This window comes from Cetorhinus maximus, chromosome 4 (assembly GCF_964194155.1).
Source record: "Cetorhinus maximus chromosome 4, sCetMax3.hap1.1, whole genome shotgun sequence".
Taxonomy (NCBI): Eukaryota; Metazoa; Chordata; class Chondrichthyes; order Lamniformes; family Cetorhinidae; genus Cetorhinus; species Cetorhinus maximus.
Window position 1 is genome coordinate 178,392,901 of NC_135882.1, and position 27,798 is coordinate 178,420,698.

The 27,798-nt window shown below is 47.7% G+C and overlaps 1 protein-coding gene across 1 annotated transcript in view; it reads left to right on the forward strand.

The window, feature by feature from the left end:
* LOC144680070 (nucleolar transcription factor 1-like) overlaps positions 1-27,798 on the forward strand; it is a 93,730-nt gene that overhangs the window by 47,147 nt on the left and 18,785 nt on the right. The window contains exons 12-15 of the mRNA XM_078541219.1: positions 48-200; positions 4,441-4,584; positions 11,594-11,773; positions 15,666-15,776. Of these exons, the coding sequence (XP_078397345.1) occupies positions 48-200; positions 4,441-4,584; positions 11,594-11,773; positions 15,666-15,776 (588 nt within the window). The remainder of the gene's footprint in view (positions 1-47; positions 201-4,440; positions 4,585-11,593; positions 11,774-15,665; positions 15,777-27,798) is intronic.

Here is a 27,798-nt window from a genome sequence, read left to right on the forward strand (position 1 = left end):
CGATTGGCAAGCTGATGTTAAATGTGAAATGTTGCTGAATTCCTCAGAGTCTCCCAGACAAAGAGCGGGAAAGGGTGTTACTGGAGGAGAGGATTGGAGGCAGCAAAATCATGAGCAACATCACAACAAACACACAGAACAACGGCCCTCAGCGGACAAAACCTGGCAGCCCCACCTCACCAGCCTCACCAACCAGCAAGGTCAGTTTTCTGATGGCGCCTATGGGACTGACTCAGCTGCACATAGGAAGACAAGGAGGCCATTCAGCCCCTCAAGCCTGTTGCACTATTTAATGAGATCATGGCTGATCTGTGACCCACCTTTGTCAAATATCCCCACTGATCAAATCTTTATCAACCTCATGCTTGACCATTCCAGATGACCCCCGACATCCACAGCATTATGGGAGTACCATGTTTCCGCTCCCTTTTATGTGAAGAAGTGCTTCCTGACATCACCCCTGAACTGCCTAGCTCAAATTTTACTATTCTGCCCCCTTGTTCTGGACTTCACCTACCAGAGGAAATAGTTTCTCCTTGTCTATCGTGTAGACTCCTTTAATCATCTTAACCATCTCTATTAGATCACCGGTCAACCTTCTCAACTTAATGGAATAGAAGCTACTTTTGTGCAACCCATTCTCATAAGTTGTCCCATTAAGCCTTGGTATCTTTCTGATGAATCTGCACCGCACCCTCTCCAAGGTCATTATCTCCTTCCTGAGGTGTGTACCCAGACTAATCCAGTTACTCCAGATGGGGTCTAACCGAGACTCTGTACAACAAACATCATTTCCTCATCTTTGTCATTGAGTCATTGGGATGTTACTGAGCTAAAATAGGTCTTCCCTGTGTTTGATGTTGGATGGTAGATCCCAACACTGGGTCCCTGAAGCTGCCAACAGAAACAATCCAAAGGCAGGACCTTTATTAGGATTACATAGAATACGCAACACAGGAACAGGCTATTCAGCCCAACCAGCCCATGCTGGTATTTATGCTCCACTAGCGTCTCCTCCCATCTTTCCTCATCTAAATCTATCACTGTAACCCTCTATTCCCTTCTCCCTCATTAGATGGTGCCATCAACACCTTATTTCACATCTGAGCACGGTAATATCGGAACCCTCGAGAGTGCAGCTCGTAGTTTAATACTGATGATTCAGTCTCAGTCCCAGACTGAATTTATGGCTGTTTAGATGCTCTGGCTTGTTTTCCTGCCCTCAGACACTTTTGTTCACGAGTTTGTTACCCGTATCTGGGGCTTATTGAGTACTGCAACATGTTGGTGGGCTGAATGGTGACACTGTCTCACTGTCTCTGTGAACAGGAGGTGCACAGGAGCAGCCCTGGCTGATGGGTAACTTTTCTACTGATTTTTTAAAGGTCTTTTTTCCATCTCTGTTCCACTCTCCACACATTGGTGGTGGAGTGCAGGGGGGAGCGTTCTGACTCTGGACCATCTCACCTGCTTTCTAGCTGTGCAAAACCTAATGAATTCCCAGGAATCAAATCTGTTGGGAATTGGCTGACTGGAATAATAAGATCATAAGAAATAGGAGTAGATTATAGCACCATCGAGCCTGATCCATCAATCAGTACGATCATGGCTGATCTTGGGCTTCAACTCCACTTTTCCTCCCGCTCCCCGTATCGATTAATCCCCTGAAAGACCAAAATTCTGTCTATCCAACTTCAATGATGGAGCATCCACACCCCCTCCTGCCCTGGGGTAGATAATTTCAAAGATTCATTACCTTTTGAGTGAAGATATTTCTCCTCATCAATCTGAAATGATGGTCTCTTCATCCTGAGACTGTTCCCCTATGTTCTAGATTCCGCAGCCAAAGGGAACAACCTCTCAGTATCTACCCACCCAAGCCCCTTCAGAATCTTCTATGTTCTGTTAAGATCACCTCTCATTCTTCTAAACTCCAGATATTATTGATCTAATTTACGAGGTCTCTTATCCTAGGACCAAGACATTGGCGAATGATTTGGTGGCATAATTGGAATTCAGTTTAAAGTGAAAATCTATGGATTAAAAATCTGGGATCGGAAACAGTGACAATGAAACTATTAAATTGCTGTAAAAACCCAACTTGGTCACTTGTACCTGAGTGAGTGTCCTTCAGAGAAGGTCACCTGCCTATTCCCGGTCTGTATCCATATCTGACTCCAGTCATTCTGTCATTTTTTTTCATTCATTCACGGGATGTGGGCTTCGCTGGCTGGGCCAGAATTTATTGCCCATCCTAATTACCCTTGAGAAGGTGGTGGTGAGCTGCCTTCTTGAACTGCTGCAGCCCATGCTGTGTAGGTACACCCACAGTGCTGGTAGGGAGGGAGTTCCAGGATTTTGACCCAGCGACAGTGAAGGAACGGCGATACATTTCCAAGCCAGGATGGTGAGTGTCTTGGAGGGGAACTTCCAGGTGGTGGTGTTCCCATCTATCTGCTGCCCTTGTCTTTCTAGTTGGCAGCGGTCATGAGTTTGGAAGGTGATGTCTAAGGAGCCTTGGTGAATTCCTGCAGTGCATCTTGTAGATGGTACACACTGCTGCTACTGTGCATCGGTGCTGGAGGGAGTGAATGTTTGTGGATGTGGTGCCAATCAAGTTGGCTGCTTTGTCCTGGACAGTGTCAAGCTTCTTGAGTGTTGTGGGAGCTGCACTCATCCAGGCAAGTGGGGAGTATTCCATCACACTCCTGACTTGTGCCTTGTAGATGGTGGACAGGCTTTGAGGAGTCAGGAGGTGAGTTACTCATCACACGATTCCTAGCCTCTGACCTGTTCTTGTAGCCACAGTATTTATATGGCTAGTCCAGTTCAGTTTCTGTTCAATGGTAACCCCCAGGATGTTGATAGTGGGGGATTCAGTGATGGTAATGCCATTGAACACCAAGGGGCGATGGTTGGATTCTCTCTTGTTGGAGATGGTCATTGCCTGACACTTGTGTGGCGTGAATGTTACTTGCCACTTGTTAGCCCAAGCCTGGATATTGTCCAGGTCTTGCTGCATTTGAACATGGACTGCTTCAGTATCTGAGGAGTCGCGAATGATGCTGAACATTGTGTAATCATCAACGAACATCCCCACTTCTGACCTTATGATGGAAGGAAGGTCATTGATGAAGCAGCTGAAGATGGTTGGGCCGAGGACACTACCCTGAGGAACTCCTGCAGTGATGCCCTGGAGCTGAGATGACTGACCTCCAACAACCACAACCATCTTCCTTTGTGCTCGGTATGACTCCAGCTAGCGGAGAGTTTTCCCCCTGATTCCCATTGACTCCAGTTTTGCTCGGGCTCCTTGATGCCACACTCGGTCAAATGCTGCCTTGATGTCAAGGGCAGTCACTCTCACCAGAGAGTGTGTGGGAACCGTACCCCAGTGAGAGTCAGTGTGTGTGGGAACCATACCCCAGAGAGGGTCAGTGTGTGTGGAACCTGTACCCCAGTGAGAGTCAATGCGTTTGGAACCTGTACCCCAGTGAGATTCAGTGTGTGTGGAACCTGTACCCCAGTGAGAGTCAGTGTGTGTGGGACCTGTACCCCAGTGAGAGTCTGTGTGTGTGGGACCTGTACCCCAGTGAGAGTCTGCATGTGTGGGACCTGTACCCCAGTGAGAGTCTGTACGTGTGGGACCCGTACCCCAATGAGAGTCAGTGTGTGTGGGACCCGTACCCCAGCGAGAGTCAGTGTGTGTGGGACCCGTACCCCAGTGAGAGTCAGTGTGTGTGGGACCCGTACCCCAGCGAGAGTCAGTGTGTGTGGGACCCGTACCCCAGTGAGAGTCAGTGTGTGTGGGACCCGTACCCCAGTGAGAATCAGTGTGTGTGGGACCCGTACCCCAGTGAGAGGCTGTGTGTGTGAGACCTGTACCCCAGTGAGAGTCAGTGTGTGTGGGACCCGTACCCCAGTGAGAGTCAGTGTGTGTGGGACCCATACCCCAGTGAGAGTCAGTGTGTGTGGGACCCGTACCCCAGTGAGAGTCAGTGTGTGTGGGACCCGTACCCCAGTGAGAGTCAGTGTGTGTGGGACCCGTACCCCAGTGAGAGTCAGTGTGTGCGTGTGGGTCCCGTACCCCAGTGAGAGTCAGTGTGTGTGGGACCCGTACCCCAGTGAGAGTCAGTGTGTGTGGGACCCGTACCCCAGTGAGAGTCAGTGTGTGTGGGACCCGTACCCCAGTGAGAGTCAGTGTATAATGGAGAGGGTGTAGTGAATACTAAGGAAGAGAGGGTACAGATTGATATGAGTAGGAAGAGGCCGATCAGGCCCTTGGAGTCTGTCCCTCTGTTCACTTCGATCATGGCTGATCTGTAGCTCAATCTCACTGAGTCCAGTTAACTTGTTAACCGCCTGCATTGCATTTTGAAAGCTGCACATGATGAGTTGTGCACCCTTATCATTTCATGAATCCTTTCTCTCCTCTTTCAGAGCGTTCCCGAGAGACCACAGCAGCCCATCTCCGCCATGTTCCTCTTCTTCCAGGAGAAAAGAAAGGACAATCGGAATCTAACGGAGAGTGAGCTGACCCTCCAGCTGGCCAGGATGTGGAACGAGTTGTCAGAGAGGAAGAGGGTAGGGAAGTTGGCCCAATGATGGAGAGGGAGGCTGAGTATGTACTGCCTCACTCTCTAACTCTCCTGTTTCCCGTATCTCTCTGAATGATACCCCTATGTCTGATCAACCTCTCTAACATCTCTTTCTCTCTATCTCTGATCACCCCACGACTCCCCTCTCTTTATCTCTGATCACCCCAACTCCTCTCTCTGTCTACGATCACCTCCTCTAACCGTTCTCTCTGTCTGTCTCTCTCTCCAATCACACTCTCAAATCCTTCTTTATCTCCAATCATACTCTCTAACCCCCCTCTCTGTCTCTCTCTCTCTCTCTCTCTCATAGAAACATAGAAACTAGGAGCAGGAGTAGGCCATTCGGCCCTTCGAGCCTGCTCCGCCATTCTTTATGATCAGGGCTGATCATCCAACTCAATAGCCTGCTCTCGCTTTCTCCCCATATCCTTTGATCCCTTTCGCCCCAAGAGCTATATCTAACTCCTTCTTGAAAACATACAATGTTTTGGCCTCAACTACTTTCTGTGGTAGCGAATTCCACAGGCTCACCACCCTCTAGGTGAAGAAATTTCTCCTCATCTCAGTCCTAAATGGTCTACCCCATATCCTCAGGTTATGACCCCTGGTTTTGGACTCCCCCACCATCGGGAACATCCTTCCTTCATCTACCCTGTCTAGTCCTGTTAGAATTTTATAGGTTTCTATGAGATCCCCCCTCATTCTCCTGAACTCCAGCAAATATAATCCTAACCGACTCAATCTCTCGTCATATGTCAGTCCCGCATTCCCAGGAATCAGTCTGGTGAACCTTCGCTGTACTCCCTCTATAGCAAGAACATCCTTCCTCAGATAAGGAGACCAAAACTGCACACAATATTCCAGGTGTGGTCTCACCAATGCCCTGTATAATTGCAGCAAGGCATCCCTGTTCCTGTACTCAAATCCTCTGGCTATGAAGGCCAACATACCATTTGCCTTCTTTACCGCCTGCTGCACCTGCATGCTTACCTTCAGCGACTGGTGTACAAGGACACCCAGGTCTCGTTGCACATTCCCCTCTCTCCATTTATAGCCATTCAGATAATAATCTGCCTTCCTGTTTTTGCTACCAAAGTGGATAACCTCACATTTATCCACGTTATACTGCATCTGCCATGCATTTGCCCACTCACTCAGCTTGTCCAAATCACACTGAAGCATCTTTGCATCCTCCTCACAGCTCACCCTCCAACCCAGCTTTGTGTCATCTGCAAACTTGGAGATATTACATTTAGCTCCCTCATCTAAATCATTAATATATATTGTGAATAACTGGGGTCCCAGCACTGATCCCTGCAGTACCCCACTAGTCACTGCCTGCCATTCGGAAAAAGACCGTTTATTCCTACTCTTTGTTTCCTATCTGCCAACCAGTTTTCTATCCATCTCAATACACTACCCCCAATCCCATGTCTTTAATTTTACATACTAATCTCTTATGTGGGACTTTGTCGAAAGCCTTCTGAAGTCCAAATAAACCACATCCACTGGCTCCCCCTCATCAACTCTACTAGTTACATTCTCTCCATTCACAATCTCTAAGCACTCTCTCTCTCTCCCCAATCACACTCTCTACTCCCTCTCTCCCTGTCTGTCACTAATCACACTCTCTTTCCTCCCTCTCCATTTGCACTCTCTAACCCACCTCTCTGTCTCTCTCTCCAATCACACTCTCTATCCCCCCTCTCTGTCTCTCTTTTCAATCACATTCTCTAACCTCTCTGTCTCTTTCTCCAATCACACTATCTATCCCTCTCTGTCTATTTCTCTCCAATCACACTCTTTCTCTTTCTCCAATCACTCTCTAATCCCTTTCTCTGTTTCTTTCTCTCTCTAGACACGCTCTCTAATTCCTCTCTCTCTCTGTCTCCAATCACACTCTCTCTCCCTCCCTCTCTCTCTCTGTCTCTCTCCAATCACACTCTCTATCCCTCTCTCTCTAATTACACTCTCTAACCCCTCTTTCTATCTCTCTCCAATCACACATTCTAATCTCTCTGTGTCTCTCTTCAATCACACTCTCTGTCCCTCTCTCTCTAATCACTCTCTCTCCAATCACACTCTATAACCCCTCTCTTTGTCTCTCCAATCATGCTCTCTCTCTCCAATCACACTCTTTAACCCCTCTTTCTGTCTCTCTGCAATCACACACTCTAATCTCTCTCTTCAATCACACTGTCTCTCTCTAATCACACTCTCTCTCTCCAATCACACACTCTATCCCTCTCTCTCTGTCTCTCTCTCTTTCCAATCACACTCTCTAACCCCTCTCTTTGTTTTTCTCTCTCTCCAATCACACTCCATCCCTCTCTCTCCAATCACACTCACTAATCCCTCTCTGTGTGTCTCTCTTTCTCCAGTCACACTCTCTAACTCCTCTCCCTTTCTCTCCTGAACTCAATTGCCAGTCCGTAAATCCTCAGCTGAAGATTTTGAAATGTGGGTTTGAGGTTAGAGAGTTTGGAATGTGATGTATGCTGCTGCACTTCACCCTGACCTGCAAATCTCATTTTAGCACCTTTGTGGCTTTCAGAATTGTTCTCATTAACTGTGTTTTAACCCATAGTGGGTGTCAGATAGAACTCCCAGTGGTTTCTGCTGCAGTGTGGCCTCTGTCCACCCCCGTTTCTCTTTACGGGATGTGGGTGTCGCTGGGAGGACCAGCATTTGCTGCCCACCCCTAATTGCCCTAGAATGGAGTGGCTTGCTAGGCCATTTCAGAGGGCAATTAAGAGCCAACCACACTGCTAGGGTCTGGAGTCAAATGTAGACCAGACCAGGAGAGGATGGCAGAGTTCCATCCCTGAAGGGGCATTAGTGAACCAGGTGGGTTTTTACAACAATCGATGATAGTCGCATGGTCACCAGGACTGAGTCGAGCTTTCAATCCCAGATTTATTAATTTAATTTAAATTGCACCAGCTGCCATGATGGGATTTGAACCCATGTCCCCAGAGAATGGCCTGGGCCCCTGGATTGCTAATCCTGTGTCAATACCACGACACTACTGTCTCTCCGAGATGTGCTTCAACACCTGAGAGCTGTCTGACCCATTCACATCTGTTTGGACAAGGACCGTGTGACTAAGATCCCATTGGGCTATTGGGAAGCTTCCTTCAGCGTTTCCCAGGCTCCTCCCTGATTCACTGTCACCCCTGCAGCTCCCCCACCCACCCCCTCCACACACACACACACACACACACACACACACACACACATTGCTTTGTCTCCCTACAGCCCTCCAACACATCGGCCAACTTGAGGGGTGGGAAAGTCTGGAGAAATCAGTTGAGGGTGAAAATCGGGGAGGGGATACTGAGTGTGGGGAGAGGAGGATTTAGATTCTGGAAAAGTCCCGGAGGATTGGAAAACTGCCAATGTAACACCCTTATTCAAAAAGGGAGGGAGACAAAAAACAGGTAACTATAGACCAGTTAGCTTAACATCTGTCATTGGGAAAATGTTGGAGTCTATTATAAAGAGTGTAATAGCAGAGCATTTAGAATTACATAATATAATCAAACAGAGTCAGCATGGCTTCATGAAGGGGAAATCATGCCTGACAAATTTATTAGAATTCTTTGAGGAGGTGGCAAGCAGGATAGATAAAGGGGAACCAGTAGATGTAATATATTTGGATTTCCAAAAGGCGTTCGATAAGGTACCGCACATAAGGCTACTTAATAAGATAAGAGCCCATGGTGTTGGGGAAGTATATTAGCATGGATAGAGGATTGAAGACAGACAGTTGGGATATGGGGGGTGGGTTACAGACAACCTGTAACTAGTGGAGTGTCACAGGGATCAGTGCTGGGCCACAATTATTTACAATCTATATTAATGACTTAAATGAGGGAAGTGAATGTACTATCGCCAAGTTTTCAGATGACACAAAAATAGGTGGGAAGGCAAGTGGTGAGGATGACACAAAGAGTCTACAGAGGGATATAGACAGGTTAAATGAGTGGGCAAAAACTTGGCAGATGGACTATAGTGTGAGAAAATGTGTGGTTATGTACCTTGGCAGGAAGAATAGAGGAGCTGAATATTATTTAAATGGAGAAAGACTGCAATACAGAGGGATTTGGGGGTCCTTGCACATGAATCTCAAAAAGCTAACATACAAGTTCAACAGGTAACAGGAAGACAAATGGAATGTTGGCCTTTATTTCAAAGGGAATAGAGTATAAAAATAGGGAAGTCTTGCTAAAACTACACAAGTTAGACCACACCTAGAATACTGTGAACAGTTTTGGTCCCCTCATCTAAGGAAAGATATACTGGCATTGGAGGCAGTCCAGAGAAGGTTCACTAGGTTGGTCCTGGGTATGGAGGGATTTTCTTATGAGGAGAGGTTGAGTAGGTTGGGCCTGTACTCATTGGAGTTTAGAAGAATGAGAGGCTACCTTATTGAAAGATATAAGAATCTTAGGGGGCTTGACAGGGTAGATGCTGAGAGGTTGTTTCCCCTTGTGGGAGAGTCTAGGACCAGAGGGCATGAGGGGTCACTCATTTAAAACAGATGAGGAGGAATTTCTTCTCTCGGAGAGTAGTGAATCTGTGGAATTCTTTACCGCAGAGGGCTGTAGAGGCTGGGTCATTAAGTATATTCAAGGCTGAGATAGGCAGATTTTTAATCAGTGAGGGGAACAAGGGCTATGGGGAAAAGGCAGGAAAGTGGAGTTAAGGATTATCAGATCAGCCATGATCTCATTGAAAGTCGGAGCAGAGATGATAGGCCGAATGACCTACTTCTGCTCTGTCCTATGGTCTTATGGACTGAGTGTGGAGAGAGAGGGTGTGAGTGTGTGAAGAGGGGAGCTTAGTGTTGGGAGGGGGGTTGGATGTGGGAAAGGGGGGCTGAGTGTGGGGAAGGGGAATACAGGAAGGATATCAGTAAGATTGACAGAGAAGATTTACTAGGATGTTGCCGGGTCTTAAGGAGTTGAGTTACAGGGAAAGATTAAACAGGTTGGGACTTTATTCCTTGGAGCGTAGAAGAATGAGGGGAGATTTGATAGAAGTTTACAAAATTGTGAGGGGTATAGACAGAGTAAATGCGAGTAGGCTCTTTCCACTTAGATTAGGAGAAATAAACACAAGAGGACATGGCTTTCGGGTGAAAGGGGAAAGGTTTAGGGGGAACATTAGGGGGAACTTCTTCACTCAGAGAGTGGTGAGAGTGTGGAACGAGCTACCATCTGACGTGGTAAATGCGGGCTCACTCTTAAGTTTTAAGAATAAATTAGATACATGGATGGGAGAGGTCTGGAGGGTTATGGACTAGGTGCAGGTCAATGGGACTAGCGGAATAATATTTCGGCACAGACAAGAAGGGCCGAATGGCCTGTTTTCTGTGCTGTAATGTTCTATGGTTCTATGGTGTGGGGAAAGGGTGTGGGTGTGTGGACAGGGCACTGAGTGTGGGGAGGGGATGTGGGAAGAGAGGGTGTGGTGAGGGGAGCTGTGTATGGTGAAGGGGGCTGAGTGTGGTGAAGGGGGCTGGGTGTGGGGAGCGGGAATGTGGGTGTGGAGAGGGGGACTGTCTGTGGTGAAGGGGGCTGAGTGTGGGGAGAGGGAGTGTGGGTGTGGAGAGGGGAACTGTCTGTGGTGAAGGGGGCTGAGTGTGGGGAGAGGGAGTGTGGGTGTGGAGAGGGGAACTGTCTGTGGTGAAGGGGGCTGAGTGTGGGGAGAGGGAGTGTGGGTGTGGAGAGGGGAACTGTCTGTGGTGAAGGGGGCTGGGTGTGGGGAGAGGTTGGGTGTGAGTTTGGGTAAGAGAGGAGTGAGTATGGGGGCAGGACGGATGAGTGGGATGGGCTTAGTGTTGTTGTTTGTTCATTCACAGGATGTGAGCTTCGCTGGCTGGACCAGCATTTATTGCCCATCCCTAGTTGCCTTTGAGAAGGTGGTGGTGAGGTGCCTTCTTGAACCGCTGCAGTCCCTGTGGTGTAGGTACATCCACAGTGCTGTTAGGGAGGGAGTTCCAGGATTTTGACACAGCGACAGTAAAGGAACGGAGATATATTTCCATGTCAGGATGGTGAGTGACTTGGAGGGGAACTTCCAGGTGGTAGTGTTCCCATCTATCTGCTGCCCTTGTCCTTCTAGGTGGTAGTGGTTGTGGATTTGGAAGGTGCTGTCAAAGGAGCCTTGGTGAGTTCCTGCAGTGCATCTTGTAAATGGTACACACTGCTGCTACTGTGCGTCGGTGGTGGAGGGAGTGAATGTTTGTGGATGTGGTGCCAATCAAGTGGGCTGCTTTGTCCTGGATGCTGTCCAGCTTCTTGAATGTTGTGGGAGCTGCACTCACCCAGGCAACTGGGGATATTCCATCACATTCCTGACTCATGCCTTGTAGATGATGGACAGGCTTTGGGGAGTCAGGAGGTGAGTTACTTGTCACAGGATTCCTAGCCTCTGACCTGCTCTTGTAGCCACAGTATTTATATAGCTAATCCAGTTCAGTTTCTGGTCAATGGTAACCCCCAGGATGTTGATAGTGGGGGATTCAGTGATGGTGATGCCATTGAACATCAAGGGGAGATGGTTAGATTTTGTCTTGTTGGAGATGGTCATTGCTTGACACTTGTGTGGCGTGAATGTTACTTGCCACTTGTCAGCGCAAGCCTGGATATTGTCCAGGTCTTGCATTTGGACATGGACTGCTTCAGTATCTGAGGAGTCATGAACGGTGCTGAACATTGTGCAATCATCAGCGAACATCCCCACTTCTGACCTTATGATAGGAGAAAGGTCATTGATGAAGCAGCTGAAGATGGTTGGGCCGATGTGTTTGGAGAGAGGGAGGGTGGGGAGAGAGGGGTGAGTGTGGGGGACGGGCGGGTGAGTGGGAAGAGGTTAGTGTGCGGAGAGAGGGAGGGCAGGGAGAGAGGGGTGATTGTGCGGGGAGCTCTGCTGTATATTCCATGCCTTGGTCACTGAATATCTGATCTCTTCATTTTGCCTTTTGCCAGGAAAAGTACAAGAAAATGGAAAGAGCCTTGAAGGCAGAACACGAGCAAAAGATGCAGAACTTCCTGAAGGAGAAGAAGGATGGTGGAGCCACAAGGAAAGGGAAGTGGCCCGAGAGTCCCAAAACCGCAGAGAAGATGTGGGAGCAAACAGTGATCGGCGATTACACGGCAAAACACCGGGTATGTGACCAGCCGAATGGAGCAGCTTTTACTCATTGTTACAATTCTGTTTATTGGGATGTGGGCGTCATTGGCTGGGCCCAGCATTTATTGCCCATCCCTAATTGCCCTTGAGAAGGTGGTGGTGAGCTGCCTTCTTGAACCGCTGCAGTCCATGTGGTGTAGGTACACCCACAGTGCTGTTAGGGAGGGAGTTCCAGGATTTTGACCCAGTGACAGTGAAGGAACGGCGATATATTCCCAAGTCAGGATGATGAGTGACTTGGAGGGGAACTTCCAGGTGACCGTGTTCCCATGTGTCTGCTGCCCTTGTCCTTCTAGATGGTGGTGGGCGTGGGTTTGGAAGGTGCTGTCTAAGGAGCCTTGGCGATGAGGAATAAACACCTGGTTTTCAATGAAGCAGTCTGACTGCTGGTTTTGTAACTCAGCCTCCTCTAACTGCACAAGAACTCGACCCCGCATTTCTCATCTTCTATATTCAGCTGTTATAATATATTCCAAAGCTTGTGTCTGCAGGAGCTTCCCTACATCTTTCAGTTATAGATTCCTCTGTTCATACTTATAGTGCAAAGTAATACAGACAAACGCAGAAAAGCAGACATGCACACGCAGACATGCACACGCAGACATGCACACGCAGACATGCACACGCAGACACGCACACGTAGACACGCACACGTAGACACGCACACGTAGACACGCATACACACATGCACTTGCAGACATGCTGGTACAGATACATACACCAGCAGACACACACCTACAGACATGCAGTCACAGATACACAAACGCACAAGCACCTGCAGACATGAACCCACAGACACAGGCAAAGAAATGCACACACAGAGACAGACACAGACACGCACACACAAACATCCCCCACATACAGATACACAGATGCGCATACACAGATACAGACAAGCATGCGCAGGTACAGACACACACTTGCAGGCATGTAGAGACACAGACACGCACCCACATACAGCCCCACGTGAGCAGCCAGCACATAAACACAAACATACATGCAGAAATGCAGACGCACAGAAATGCATTCCAGAGACCCAGGGTGATGTTCACAGCAGATGGTGAAACTTGAATTCAATAAAAATCTGGAATTAAAAGTCTAATGATAACGACCGTGAAACCATTGTCGATTGTTGTAAAAACCCATCTGGTTCACTAATGTCCTTTAGGGAAGGAAATCTATCGTCCTTACCTGGTCTGGCCTACATGTGACTCCAGACCCACAGTAATGTGGTTGACTCTTAAAATGCCCCCTGAACAAGGGCAATTAGTGATGGGCAATGAATGCTGGGCTAGCCAGTGACACCCACACCCCGTGAGTGAATACATTTAAAAAAAGGTGAACACACGCACATGCAGAGGCACATGCAGACACACTCAGGTGTGCACACACAGACATGCACACGCAGACGTGCACACGCAGGTGTACACATGCAGATTTACAGGCCTGCACATACAGGCGCGCAGATGCTGACACACAAGCACTGACATGAGGAGATGCAGGTACACAGACAGGAACAAACAAGGAGAGACAGGCATCCTCTTACACACAATGGGCAGAATTTCCAGTAAGATGATGCGTGTTGAGCGAGAGTCCTGATGTGGCCGCGCACTCGCACGATATTTCGGTCAGCGGGCGTGCGTGGGAGTTGGCAGCACACCCGCTGATAATTAACAGGCCTATTAAGGCCATTAAAAATTTAATTGAATTAAAATTTTCACTGTCCATCCAATCTTACGGTTGGCGGACAGGCAAAAAGGCCAAGCGACCTTTGCATTTTTTGCGAAACCTCATCCACGGGCAGGACGAGGTTTCAATCCGTCATTTGAATAAAAAGACAAAAATCTTCATCATAATTTCTAACGTCTTCCTGCTCGTGACAGAGTCACATCAGGGGACAGGTTTTTTTACCATTTTAAAATTCTTTATTTTTAATTTTTCATAACTTCAGCTCCCAGAGGGAAGCTTTCCCTGTGCACATGCACAAAGCTCCCGCTCGCCCTCCTCCCTCACCCTCCCTCACACAGGCAGCGCTGAGCACAGCAGCACGTGTATCACACAGGGCGGCTTCTAATTGGCTCACCCAGCGTCAAATCACAATCACAACCTGATCGCGGGTGGCAGTCGGCTTCCCAACCGCCCCCGCTCTCTCTTGCTCGCCCCCACTCTCCCCTCGCTCGCCCCCACTCTCCCCTCGCTCGCCCCCACTCTCCCCTCGCTCGCCCCCACTCTCCCCTGCTCTCCACCCGCTCGCCCCCACTCTCCCCTCGCTCGCCCTCGCTCACCCCCACTCTCCCCTCGCTCGCCCCCACTCTCCCCTGCTCTCCACCCGCTCAGCCCCCGCTCGTCCCCCGCTTGCCCTCCGCCCGCCCCCACTCACCCCCCGCTTGCCCCCACTCTCCCCTCGCTCGCCCCCACTCTCCCCTCGCTCGCCCCCACTCTCCCCTGCTCTCCCCTCGCTCGCCCCCGCTCGCCCTCCGCCCGCCCCCGCTCGCCCTCCGCCCGCCCCCGCTCGCCCTCCGCCCGCCCCCACTCACCCTGCTCACCCCCCGCTCGCTCCCCGCTCGCCCCCCACTTGTCCTCGTTGAGCCCACCCAACGAGGGCAAAATCCTGGCCAATGGGAAGAGACAGCTCAGCGGGAAACTCAATTCCTTAGAGACCCACCCAATCCTCACCAGCTGCCTCACAATTCCCTGGACTCCAAAGGCTCACATGCAACGTGAGATCTTACACAGTTCGGGCTGCAACACCAGTGAGTTCACTAACTCACCTGTCAGGGTAACAAACCCAGGCTCAGAGTCTATTCACAGGAGCTGTTCAGGGTCTCTGTACCATTCTTGATCTCTAAATCACTGCCAGTTTCTCACCATCACACCTGGTGCTAGAAACCACTTTCCAAGCTTGAGATATAGAAACCAGAAATCACAGTACAGAGAGAGAGGGAGAGGAGAGAGAGTGAGGGAGAGGGGGAGAGATGGAGAAAGAGACGGGGAGAGAGAGGGAGGGGGAGAGGGAGGGTGAGAGATGGAGAGAGAGACGGGGTGAGAGAGGGAGGGGGAGAGGGAGGGTGAGAGAGGGAGAGGGGAGAGGGAGGGGGAGAGAGAGGGATAAGCAGGGGGAGAGAGGCGGAGAGGGAGGGAGGGGGATGAGAGACGGAGAACGAGGGAGGGGGAGAGAGAGGGAGGGAGAGAGAGATGGAGAAGCAGGCGGAGAGTCGGAGAGGAAGGGGAGAGGGAGAGAGATCGAGAGGGGAGAAACGGAGAGGGGGGAGAGACAGAGAGGGAGAGGGGGGAACAGTGAGGGAGAGGGAGGGGAGACAGAGAGGGAGAGGGGGGAACAGTGAGGGAGAGGGAGGGGAGACAGAGAGGGAGAGGGAGGAACAGTGAGGGAGAGGGAGGGGAGACAGAGAGGGAGAGGGGGAGAGACAGAGAGGGAGAGGGAGGGGAGACAGAGAGGGAGAGGGAGGAACAGTGAGGGAGAGGGAGGGGAGACAGAGAGGGAGAGGGAGGAGCAGTGAGGGAGAGGGAGGGGAGACAGAGAGGGAGAGGGGGAGAGACAGAGAGGGAGAGGGAGGGGAGACAGAGAGGGAGAGGGAGGAACAGTGAGGGAGAGGGAGGGGAGACAGAGAGGGAGAGGGAGGAGCAGTGAGGGAGAGGGAGGAGAGGCAGGAGGGAGAGACAAGAGGGACGGGGAGACTCAAAGGGAGAGAGAGAAAGCCGCTTCACCTGTCGTTTGGCAGTCGTTCCACTGGTTCCAGCGGGGATCTCTCACAGGGATGGGTCATGTTCTTGGTGTTAAGTTGCTGTATATTGTGAGACAGTCTCGCTTTTACAACTGTTTTTATTGATTGCCCCTTATGCTCACAGAATGACCATAAGAAAGCGCAGTCAGCAATGGAAGCTGCCTGGAAGGCTATGGAGAGGAAGGAGAAGATTCCCTGGATTAAGAAGGCAGCCGACGACCAGAGGAGATATGAGGTGTGTGCAGAGTTCATTGTGTTCCCTCCGCCCTGACCAAGCTCCTTCCTCTCAACTCCCAGAGATTTTGGTGGACAGACCCTGGGCACTGACTGTCCCCCCAGTTTGCACACCCCAATGAAACCCAAACAACCTACATCTTCAAGAGAGACTTGCATTTATATAACAACCTTCTCCACCTCAAAGCCCAGTGTGCTTTCCTGCCAATGATTCTGCTTTGATCGGGTCAACGTCACAGAATAACACGCGTGTTCCGCCAGTGTTTTTTATGAGTGAAACAGCGGTGTGATAATGACCAGATAATCTGTTATTTGTAATGTAGGTTGGCCAGGACAGTGGGAGAACTCTCCTGCTCTTCTCTGAAACACTGCCATGAGATTATTTACATCCACCCGAGCTGGCAAATTAGACCTCAGCTTAACGTCTCATCCAAAAGACGACACCTCCGGCAGTGCAGCACTCCCTCAGCACTGCACTGGAGTGTCAGCCTGGATTTTTGTGCTCAAGCCTTGGAGAGGGACTTGAACCCAGGGTATTGCACAAAAAAGAGACCTGTGGAGGCTTTGCTGCCAATTTGAACACAGCAAAATCCACAGAGAGCAATAAAAAAATGACGAAATAATATTTTTCAGGCGTTGATTGAGGGATCAATATTGGCTCAGGAAATGAGGGAGAACTCTGGTGCTCCTCATCAGGTAGTATCATAGGAGCTTTTACATCCACCAAAGATCGCAGATGGGGCCTTGATTAAACATCTCATCGAAAAGAAAGCATCTCCGACAATGAAGCACATCCTCAGTACTGACCACCCGACAGTGCGGTGCTCACTCAGCGCTGACCCTTCGACAGTTCAGCACTCACTCAGTATTGACCCTCTTGACAATGCAGCACTCCCTCAGTGCTGACCCTCTGACAGTGCGAGACTCCCTCAGCACTGTCCCTCCAGCAGTGCAGCGCTCCCTCAGTCTTGACCCTGCAACAGTGCAGAGCTCCCTCAGTGTTGACATTCTGCCAGTTCAGCACTCCCTCAGTGCTGACCCTCCGACAGTGTGGGACTCCCTCAGTACTGACCCTCCGACAGTGCAGCACTCCCTCAGTACTGATCCTCCAACAGGTTGGGACTCCCTCAGTACTGACCCTCCAACTGTGCAGCACTCCCTCAGTACCGACCCTCTGACAGTGTAGCACTCCCTCAGTACTGACCCTCTGACAGTGTAGCACTCCCTCAGTACTGACCCTCTGACAGTGTAGCACTCCCTCAGTACTGACCCTCTGACAGTGTAGCACTCCCTCAGTACCGACCCTCCGACAGTGCAGGATTTCTAGAGTGGGGGTTGAATGCACAATATTCTGACTGAGGGGTAAGAGTGCTACCCTCTGGGCCCAGGCTGACACAAGGTTTATTGCCTGTGGAGGGCATCATTGCTCAGCTCCAAACCCTCCTGAGATTATATCCATCGATGTGCACTTCCCGAAGTGAGTAACTGAATCTCTGAGAGGATGACGTGAACAACGAGTGTAGAGCCTTTTGTTCCCTGGATTTTTGGTCCATTTCAGTCCAGAAGGATGGGATTACCATCTCCCCTTGGTGTTAATCTCCAGTGCCGATCTGAAGAATATTTAAATGCAGCAACAAACTTCCCAATGCAGCACCAACATTGGAGGCTCACTCAAAGAGACGGCAAGTACAGGCAGTTCTTATGTTTTTTCATTGTTCATTTATGGGATGTGGGTGTCGCTGACCAGGCCAGCATTTATTGCCCATCCCTAATTGCCCTTGAGAAGGTGGTAGTGAGTTGCCTTCTTGAACCGCTGCAGCCCATGTGGTGTAGGTACACCCACAGTGCTGTTAGGGAGGGAGTTCCAGGATCTTGGCCCAGCAACAGTGAAGGAACGGCGATATATTTCCAAGTCAAGATGATGAGCGACTTGGAGGGAAACTTCCAGGTGGTGGTGTTCCCATCTAACTGCTGCCCTTGTCCTTCTAGAAGGTAGTGGTCGTGCGTTTGGAAGGTGCTGTGTAAGGAGACTTGGTGAATTCCTGCAGTGCATCTTGTAGATGTGCTCACTGCTGCTACTGTGCATTAGTGGTGGGGGGAGTGTATGTTTGTGAATGGGGTGCCAGTCAATCAGGCTACTTTGTCCTGGATGTTGTCAAGCTTCTTGAGTGTTGTGGGAGCTACATTCATCCAGGCAAGTGGAGAGTATTCCATCACTCTCCTGACTTGTGCCTTGTAGATGGTGGACAGGCTTTAGGGAGTCAGGAGGTGAGTTATTGGCTGCAGGATTCCTAGTCTCTGACCTGCTCTTGTAGCCACAGTATTTATATAGCTAGTCCAGTTCAGTTTCTGGTCAATGGTAACCCCCAGGATGTTGATAATGGGGGATTCAGTGATGGTAATGCCATTGAATGTCAAGGGGCGATGGTTAGATTCTCTCTTGTTGGAGATGGTCATTGCCTGACACTTGTGTGGTACAAATGTTACTTGCCACTTGTCAGCCCAAGCCTGGATATTGTCCAGGTCTTGCTGCATTTGGACATGGACTGCTTCAGTATCTGAGGAGTCGCAAATAGTGCTGAACATTGTGCAATCATCAGTGAACATCCCCACTTCTGACCTTATAATGGAAGGAAGGTCATTGATAAAGCAGCTGAAGATGGTTGGTTCGAGGACACTACCCTGAGGAACTCCTGCAGTGATGTCCTGGAACTGACTGACCTCCAACAACCACGACCATCTTCCTTTGTGCTCGGTATGACTCCAACCAGCAGAGAGTTTCCATTGATTCCAGTTTTGCAACTGCTGCAAATGCTACCTTGATGTCAAGGGCAGTCACTCTCACCTCACTTCGGGAGTTTGGCTCTTTTGTCCATGTTTGAATCAAGGCTGTAATGAGGTCTGGAGCTGAGTGGCCCTGGCGGTACCCTAACTGGGCGTCAGTGAGCAGGTTATTGCTAAGCAAGCGCTGCTTGATAGCACTGTTGATGACGTCTTCTGTACCTTTACTGATGATATATACCTGCTGTGGGAATGTAGAGGGAGCTTTACTCTGTATCTAACCCTGTGCTGTACCTGTCCTGGGGGAGTTTGATGGGGACAGTGTAGAGGGAGATTTACTCTGTATCTAACCCCAGGCTATACTCAAAAGAGGTGTTGAAAATTTGAAGATTCTGAAAGGGCAAATGCTGGAAGATTTTTTCTGCCACCTTTCTAGGAATATATTTCTCCAGCTTTTGTAATGATTGTGGGCCATGAACTCAAGAATACGCTGTTCAAATCTCAGCAGGGTAGATTTTTTAAAAATTCATTCTCAGGTTGTGGACGTCGCTGACTAAGCAAGCGTTTATTGCCCATCCCTAATTGCCCTTGAGAAGGTAGGAGTGCTGTTAAGGAGGGAGTTCCAGGATTTTGCAGGACAGTGAAGGGACGATGATATATTTCCAAGTCAGGATGGTGAGTGGCTTGGAGGGGAACTTCCAGGTGGTGTTGTTCCCATGTGTCTGCTGCTCTTGTTCTTCTGGGTGGTAGTGGTCGCAGGTTTGGAAGGTGCTGTCAAAGGAACCTTGGTGTCTTGAAGATAGTACACACTCCTGCCACCATGCGTCAGTGGTGGAGGGAATCAGTGTTGAAGGTGGTGAATGTGGTGCCAATCAAGCAGCTGCTTTGTCCTGGATGGTGTGGAGCTTCTTGAGTGTTGTGGGAGCTGCACTCATCCAGGCAAGTGGGGAGTATTCCATCACACTCCTGACTTGTGCCTTGTAGATGGTGGACAGGCTTTGGGGATTCGGGAGATGAGTTACTCGCTGCAGAATTCCCAGCCCCTGACCTGGTCATGTAATCACATTAGTTATATGATACTTTTTAGTTATCAACTGTCCAACAGGTTGAAGGGTCCTGAAGCTTGTGTGGATGACAGCAGGGACTGCAGGGAGGATAAGCAAACTGAACACGGCATCGTGATGCAGAGATTCAAGTGGGGGGAGTAAAATGTAATGTAGTTGCAGTGGGGGATAGTATAATTAGGGGGATAGATTTTGTTCTCTGCAGCCAAGAGCGTGAGTCCCGAAGGTTGTCTTGACTGCCCATGGTTAAGGACATCTCCCCAGGTCTGGAGAGAATCTTGGAATGGAAGGGCAATAAGATGCACCAAGGTAATAACCTCTGGATTACTAAGTGAACCTGGAGCAAATTGGCATAGAGGAAATACGATCACAGGGTTGAATGCATGGCTGAAAGATCGCTATGGGTGAAGTGGATTTAGATTCATGGGACACTGGCACCAGTACTGGGGAAAGTGGGAACTGTAGTGTTGAGACGGCCTTTACCTGAACCCTGCTGGGACCAGTGTCCTGGCAAATCTAATAACTAGGGCAGTAGAGAGGTCTTTAAATAGTGGAATGTGGGGAGGGTTCACATGAGGGGAGATTTTGAAAGTTAAAGAGAAAGAACAAGGCCTTAGCGCAGGGTAATGATACAGGTAATGATAACTAAAGTGTGACAGAGTGTGCAAACATGAATGCACCACTAAATAAGGTCAGAGTTGGGAAAAATGTCTTTAAACTAACAGAGAGAGGGAGGAAGGTTCAGGTGAAAGGAGATTTAGAAATCCACAGATAAAAAAAGTATGTCTATGTGAGTGGGACAGGAAGTATGTCAAGCTGAGTGGGACAGGAAGGGACTGAGAGTTTAACAGTAATAGTGCATCAGAGAGTAAGATTCAAGCAGGGAATAGTAAAAAAATAAAATTGAAGTCACTTTATCTAAATATATGGAGCATTCACAATAAGTTAAATGAACTAGTGGCACAAATAGAGAGAAATGGTTTTGATCTAATTGCCATTACAGCAACAGGGTTACAAGGTGACCATGGTTGGTAAATAAATATTCCAGGCTACACAACATTTCAAAAAGACAGGCAGAATGGAGAAGAGGAGTGGTAGTCCTGATAATAGAGGATGACTTAAGGACATTAGTGAGAAAGGATCTTGGCTCAGAAAATCAGAAAGTGGGATATGGATTTTAACATAGAGAAGTGTGAGGTCATACATTTGGGGAAGTCACATAGTTACAGGGATTACACTATAAATGGGAATATACTAAGAGGGGTAGATGAAGTGAGAGATCTTGGCGTACAAGTACAGATCTTGGCGTACAAGTACACAGGTCCCTGAAGTTCAAGTAGACAAGGTTGTAAAAAAGGCATATGGAATGCTCTCCTTCATTGGCAGAGGTATAGAATATAAAAGTAAGGTTATAATGTTGGAATTGTATAAAACACTGGTGAGGCCACAACTGGAGTATTGTGTGCAGTTCTGGTCACCACATTATAGGAAGAACGTAATAGCTCTGGAGAGAGTGCAGAGGAGGTTTACAAGAATGTTGCCAGGGTTAGAAAAGTGTAGCTACGAGGAAAGATTGGATAGGTTGGGGTTATTTTCCTTAGAACAAAGAAGGCTGAGTGGTGACTTGATTGAGGTGTACAAAATTATGAGGGGAATAGATAGAGTGGACAGGATAAAATTGTTTCCCTTGATGGAGAATTCTAGAACCAGGGGACATAGATTCAAGATAAGTGGCAGAAGGTGTAAGGGGGACAGGAAGAACTTTTTTACGCAGAGGGTAGTGGGTGCCTGGAATTCGCTGCCCAAGTTGGTGGTAGAGGCAGAAACTTTAAACTCTTTTAAAAAGTACCTGGGTCTGCACCTAAAGTGCTGTAAACTGCAGGGCTATGGACCGGGTGCAGGAAGGTGGGATTAGAAAGGGCACCTGGGTGTCCTTGGGCTGGCATGGACAAGATGGGCCGAATGGCCTCCATCTGTGATGTAACTTTTCTATGGTTCTAATCAAAGTGGGTGGAGAGCAGGAATATCAAGAGTCAGCAAAGGCTGTTGGGAGTAGTTTTCAGGGCCCCTTACAGTAGTTATACGTTAAACAAAAAATTGTTGGAGCTTGTAACAAAGGTAATGTAATAGCTGTGGGAACTTTAATCTTCATATAGATTGGACCAATCAAATTAACAACGGTGGTCTAGAAGATGAGTTTGTAGAATGTTTTTGTGACACTTTTCTGGAGCAATATGTAGTGGAACCAACTGATCCACTGGGGAATAGTGATCATAATACAATTGAATTCCACAATAAGTTTGTAGAGTAACTTTTTATGTGGCACCTTATCAAATGCCTTTTGGAAATGCAAATACACTACATCCGCTAGTTCCCCTTTATTCACCCTGCTTGTTACATTCTCAAAGAACTCTAATAAATTTGTCAAACATGATTTTCCTTTCACTAAACCATGTTGACTCTGCCTGATTGTATTATGATTTTCTAAATGCCTTGCTACTACCTCCTTAAACGTGGATTCTAGCATGTTCCCAATGTTAGACATTAGGCTAACTGACCTATAGTTTCCTGGTTTTTGACTCCCTCCTTCTTTGAAAAGAAATTTATGGTTTTCCAATCTGCTGGGACCTTTCTTGAATCTAGGGAATTTTAGAAGATGACAACCAATGCATCCACTATCTCTGCAGTCACTTCTTAAGACCCTAGGGTGCAGGTCATATGGTCCAGGGGACTTGTCAGCCTTTACTCCCATTAGATTTCCTAGTATTATTTCTCTAGTGATTGTTTTAAGTTCCACCCTCCCTTTTGCCTCTTGATGCTTTTTGTGTCTTCCACTGTGAACACAAGTACAAAATACTTGTTCAAAGTCTCTGCTATTCCCTTGTTTCTCTTTATTAGTTCCCCAGTCTCATCCACCAAGGGACCAATGCTCACTTTTGCTACTCTTTTCCTTTTTATATACTTGTAGTTGCTTTTACTGTCTGTTTTTATATTTCTTGCTGGTTTTCTATCATACTCCAATTTCTCCCTTTTTACTATTTCTTTAGTCAACTACATATGAACATAAGAACAAACAAAATAGGAGCAGAAGTCGGCCATTCGGTGCCTCGAACCTGCTCCGCAATTCATTAAGATCATGGCTGATCTGTTTGTGTTAGGATTTCCACATTCCCATCTACCCCCAATGACCTTTGATTCCCTTGCCTAACAAGAATCTATCTACCTCTGCCTTAAAAATATTCAATGACTCCGCCATCACCGCCTTCTGAGGCAGAGAATTCCAAAGTCGCACAACCCTCTGAGAGAAAAAAATTCTCCTCATCTCTGTCCTAAAAGGGCAACACCTAATTTTAAAACAGGGACCCCTAGTTGTGGACTCACCCACAAGAGGAAACATCCTTTCCACGTCCACCTTGTCAAGGCCGTTCAGGATCTTGTATGTTTCAATCAAATCACCCCTCACTCTTCTAAACTCCAGTGGAAACAAGCCCAGTCTGTCCAACCTTTCCTCATAAGACAACCCACTCATTCCAGGTATCAATCTAGTAAACCTCCTCTGAACCACCTCCAACGCATTTAAATCCTTCCTTAAATAAGGAGACCAAAACTGCACACAGTATTCGAGATGTGGTCTCACCAATGCCCTGTATAACTGAAGCATAACATCCTTACTTTTTTGCTCAATTCGTCTCGTAATAAAGGATAGCGTTCCATTAGCCTTCTTAATTACTTGCTGTACCTGCATGCTAACATTTTGTGACTTATAACAAAAAGGAAATGGGGAGGGTACAGACTCAACATGTTCCCTCTAGGGTGATAGGAAGGAGTAACAAGCCCAGAGAACAATGGATGACCAGAGATATTCAGGTTACGATGAGAAGGAAAAGAGAGGCTTTTAGCAGGTACAAGGGAAGCAAATCAGCGGAGGCATTAGTGGAGTACAGAAAGTGCAGGGTGGAGCTTAAGAAAGCAATTAGGAGAGCAAAGAGGTGATATGAGAAAGCTCTGGCTGGTAAAAGTAGGGAAAATCTCAAGATATTCTATAATTATATCAATGGGAAGAGGATAACCAGGGAAAGAGTAGGGCCCATGAGGGACCAAGGGGGTAATCTATGGGTGGAGCCAGAGGACATCACTAGAGTGTTGAATAAATACTTCACATCCGTCTTCACCCAAGAGAATGAGGATGAAAGTATCGAACTTGGGGAGAGAGACTGCGAGGTTCTTAAGCAAATTGATATAGGGAGTGACAAGGTATTGGAGGTGTTGACAGGCTTAAAAGTGGACAAATCTCCAGGTCCGGGTGATTTGTGTCCCAGACTGCTGAGGGAGGCAAGGGAGGAGATCGTAGGGTCTCTGACCCAAATTTTTAATTCCTCTCTGGCCATGGGGGAGGTACCAGAGGACTAGAGAACAGCTAATGTGGTTCCGCTATTTAAGGACGGTTGTAGAGATAAGCCAGGGAACTACAGACCAGTGAGTCTCACGTCAGTAGTAGGGAAACTATTGGAGAAAATTCTGAAGGAAAGAATCTATCTCCACTTGGAGAGGCAAGGTTTGATCAGGGATAGTCAGCATGGCTTTGTCAGAGGGAGGTCATGCCTAACAAATTTGATTGAATTTTTTGAGGAGGTGACCAAGTGTGTAGATGAGGGTAGTGCAGTTGATGTAGTCTATATGGATTTCAGCAAAGCCTTTGACAAGGTCCCACATGGGAGACTTATAAAGAAGGCAAATGCACATGGGATACATGGTAATTTGATAATGTGGATTCAAAATTGGCTTAGTTGTAGGAGGCAGAGGGTGATGACAGAAGGATGCTTTAGTGACTGGAAGCCAGTGTCCAGTGGCGTAGCACAGGGATCTGTGCTGGGTCCCCTATTATTTGTCATTTGTATAAACAACATAGATGACTATGTAGGGGGTAGGATTATTAAGTTTGCAGATGACACAAAGGTTGGCCAGGTGGTTAACAGTGAGGTTGAGTGTCTTGGGCTACAGGAAGATAGAGACGGGATGGTCAAATGGGAAGATAAGTGGCAGGTGGAATTTAAACCTGAAAAGTGTGAGGTGATACACTTTGGAAGGAGTAATTTGAGAAGGAAATATTCAATGAATGGCATGGCACTAGGAAGTTCTGAGGAACAAAGGGACCTTGGCGTGTGTGTCCATAGATCTCTGAAGGCAGAGGGGCATGTTAGTGGGGTGGTGAAAAAGGCATATGGGACACTTGCCTTTATCAATTGAGGCATAGATTACAAAAGTAGGGAGGTCATGTTGGAGTTGTATAGAATCTTGGTGAGGCCACAGCTGGAGTACTGTGCGCAGTTCTGGTCACCACATTATAGGAAGGATGTGATTGCACTGGAGGGGGTGCAGAGGAGATTCACCAGGATGTTGCCTGGGATGATACATTTAAGTCATGAAGAGAGGTTGGATAGTTTTGGGTTGTTTTCGTTGGAGCAGAGAAGACTGATCGAGGTGTACAAGATTATGAGGGGCATGGATAGGGTGGATAGGGAGCAGCTGTTCCCCTTAGTTGAAGGGTCAGTCGCGAGGGGACATAAGTTCAAGGTGAGGGGCAGGAAGTTTAGGGGTGATGTGAGGAAAAACTTTTTTACCCAGAGGGTGGTGACGGTCTGGAATGCACTGCCTGGGTGGGGTGTTGGAGGCGGGTTGCCTCATATCCTTTAAAAAGTACTTGGATGAGCACTTGGCACGTCATAACATTCAAGGCTATGGGCCAAGTGCTGGTAAATGGGATTAGGTAGGTAGGTCAGGTCTTTCTCACCTGTTGGTGCCAACTTGATGGGCTGAAGGGCCTCTTCTGCACTGTGTGATTCTATTCACTAGAATATCTAGATACCTCTGCAGCTCTGAATTATGTAGCCATTCTCCCTTTAAGTAATACTCTGCTTTTTTATTCTTCCTGCCAAAGTGAACAACTTCATGTTTTCCTACATTATATTCCGTCTGCTATATTTTTGCCCACTCACTATCTATATCCGTCTGCAACCTCCTTATGTCCTCTTGAAACGTACTTTCCTACCTGTCTTTGTGTCGTTTGCAAGTTTAGCTATCACCCCTTCACTCCCCTCATCTAAGTCATTGATATAAACTGTAATAAGTTGAGGCCCCAGTACAGACCCCTGTGGGACTCCACTCATCACATCTTGCCAATCCGAAAAAAACCCATTTATGCATATTCCCTGATTTCTACCAGCCAGCCAATCTTCAACCCATGCTAATATGTTGCCCCCTACACCATGAGCTTTAATTTTCTCTGATAACCTTTGATGTAGCATCTTATCAAATGTCTTCTGGAAATCCAAATACAGTACATCTACAGGCTCCGCTTTATCCATAGCGCCTGTTACACCTTCAAAGGACTGCAATATATTGGTTAAACATGATTTTCCTTTCACAAAATCAGGCTGACTTTTCCCGATTACCTTGAATTTCTCTAAGTGCCCAGCTATAACCTCCTTAATGATCGATTCTAACACCTTCCCTCCCTTCTTGAATAGGGGGTATATTAGCTACTTTCCGAAATCTCGGGAAAATCTCATTCGCCTCCTCTTTTAAGACTCTAGGATGAAGTCCATCAGGACCTGGGGACTTGTGAGCCTGCAGCTCCATCAGTTTCCTCAGCACCGCTTCCTTAGTGATTGTAATTTCACCAAGCTCTCCTCTCCCTTCCACCTCCTGATTTACAGCTATTACTGGAATATTTTTGTACTCTCTATCGTGAAGATTGAAGAAAATAATAATTTATATAGATTTTTCTTTTCCCATCTATTTCCATTATTTTTAAATCTATACCTTTAATGCCCTGTCAGTCTTTCCACCCCACCCCCACTAGAGCTGTACCTTGAGTGTCCTGCCATCCATTCTTAATCAGCACATTTGTTTAGATAATATCACCACCTTCAACACCTCTTTGTTCTTTTGTCTGTGACATCTTTTGATTATCTGCTCCTATCACTGCTTGCTTATCCCTACACACCCCCCCCCCCCCCACCCCCCCAACTTCTCTCCCCCCACCCCTCCACCTTAAACCAACTTATATTTCACCCCTCTTCTAATATTACTCAGTTCTGTTGAAGAGTCATGAGGACTCGAAACGTCGACTCTTTTCTTCTCCGCCGATGCTGCCATCCCTGCTGAGTTTTTCCAGGTAATTCTGTTTTTGTGTTGTGAAGAAAAATATTTGTTCATTTCATCCGCCATTTCCTTACCATCTACTATTCTCACTCTTTAGAGGACCAACACTCACTCACTTTTCTGTTGCTAAAACTTTCCCAATCTTCTACCCTACCACTAATCTTCCCAGTATTATGTGACTTTTCTTCCAATTTGACACCACCTTTAACTTCCTTAGTCAGCCATGACTGGTACCTCTTTCTGGTGCTGTCTTTCTTCTTCAATGGAATCTATCTTTCTTGCCAATTACAAAATAACTCCTTAAATTTCTGCCACATTTTCCCTATTGTCTACCCCTTTGACCTGTTTTCCCTTTTCACTTTAGCCAGTTCTGTCTTCAGGAATTCTGTCTGCAGGGATTCACCAAGGCTCCTTTGACAGCATCTTCTAAACCCACGACCACTAACATCTAAAAGGACAAGGGCATCAAATAGATGGGAACACCACCACCTGAAAATTCCCCTTCACATCATCCTGACTTGGAAATATATCACCGTTCCTTCACTGTCACTGGGTCAAAATCCTGGAACTCCCTTCCTAACAGCACTGTGGGTGTACCTACACCACATTGACTGCAGCGGCTCAAGAAGGCAGCTCACCACCACCTTCTCAAGGGCAACTAAGGATGGGCAATAAATGCTGGGCCCAGCCAGCGAAGCCCACGTCCCGTGAATGAATAATTTTTAAAAATCCCTTGTAATAGTCTTTACTTAAGTTTAAGACACTAGGTTTGGTTAATGGGCAGGAAGCAGAGAGAAGGGAGTTGAGAGGCTGTGATTAGTGGGTGCCACAAAGATCATGCTGGGGCCTCAGCTGGTTACAATATATATTAATGACTTAGACAAAGGGTCAGAGTAATGTGTTGAGGTTTACTGATGCAACAAAGCGAGGCGGGGATGCAAGCTGTGGGGAGGACAAAGGCTGCAAAGACACATTGAGTGGGCAAGAAGCTGGCAAATAGAATATAATGTGAGG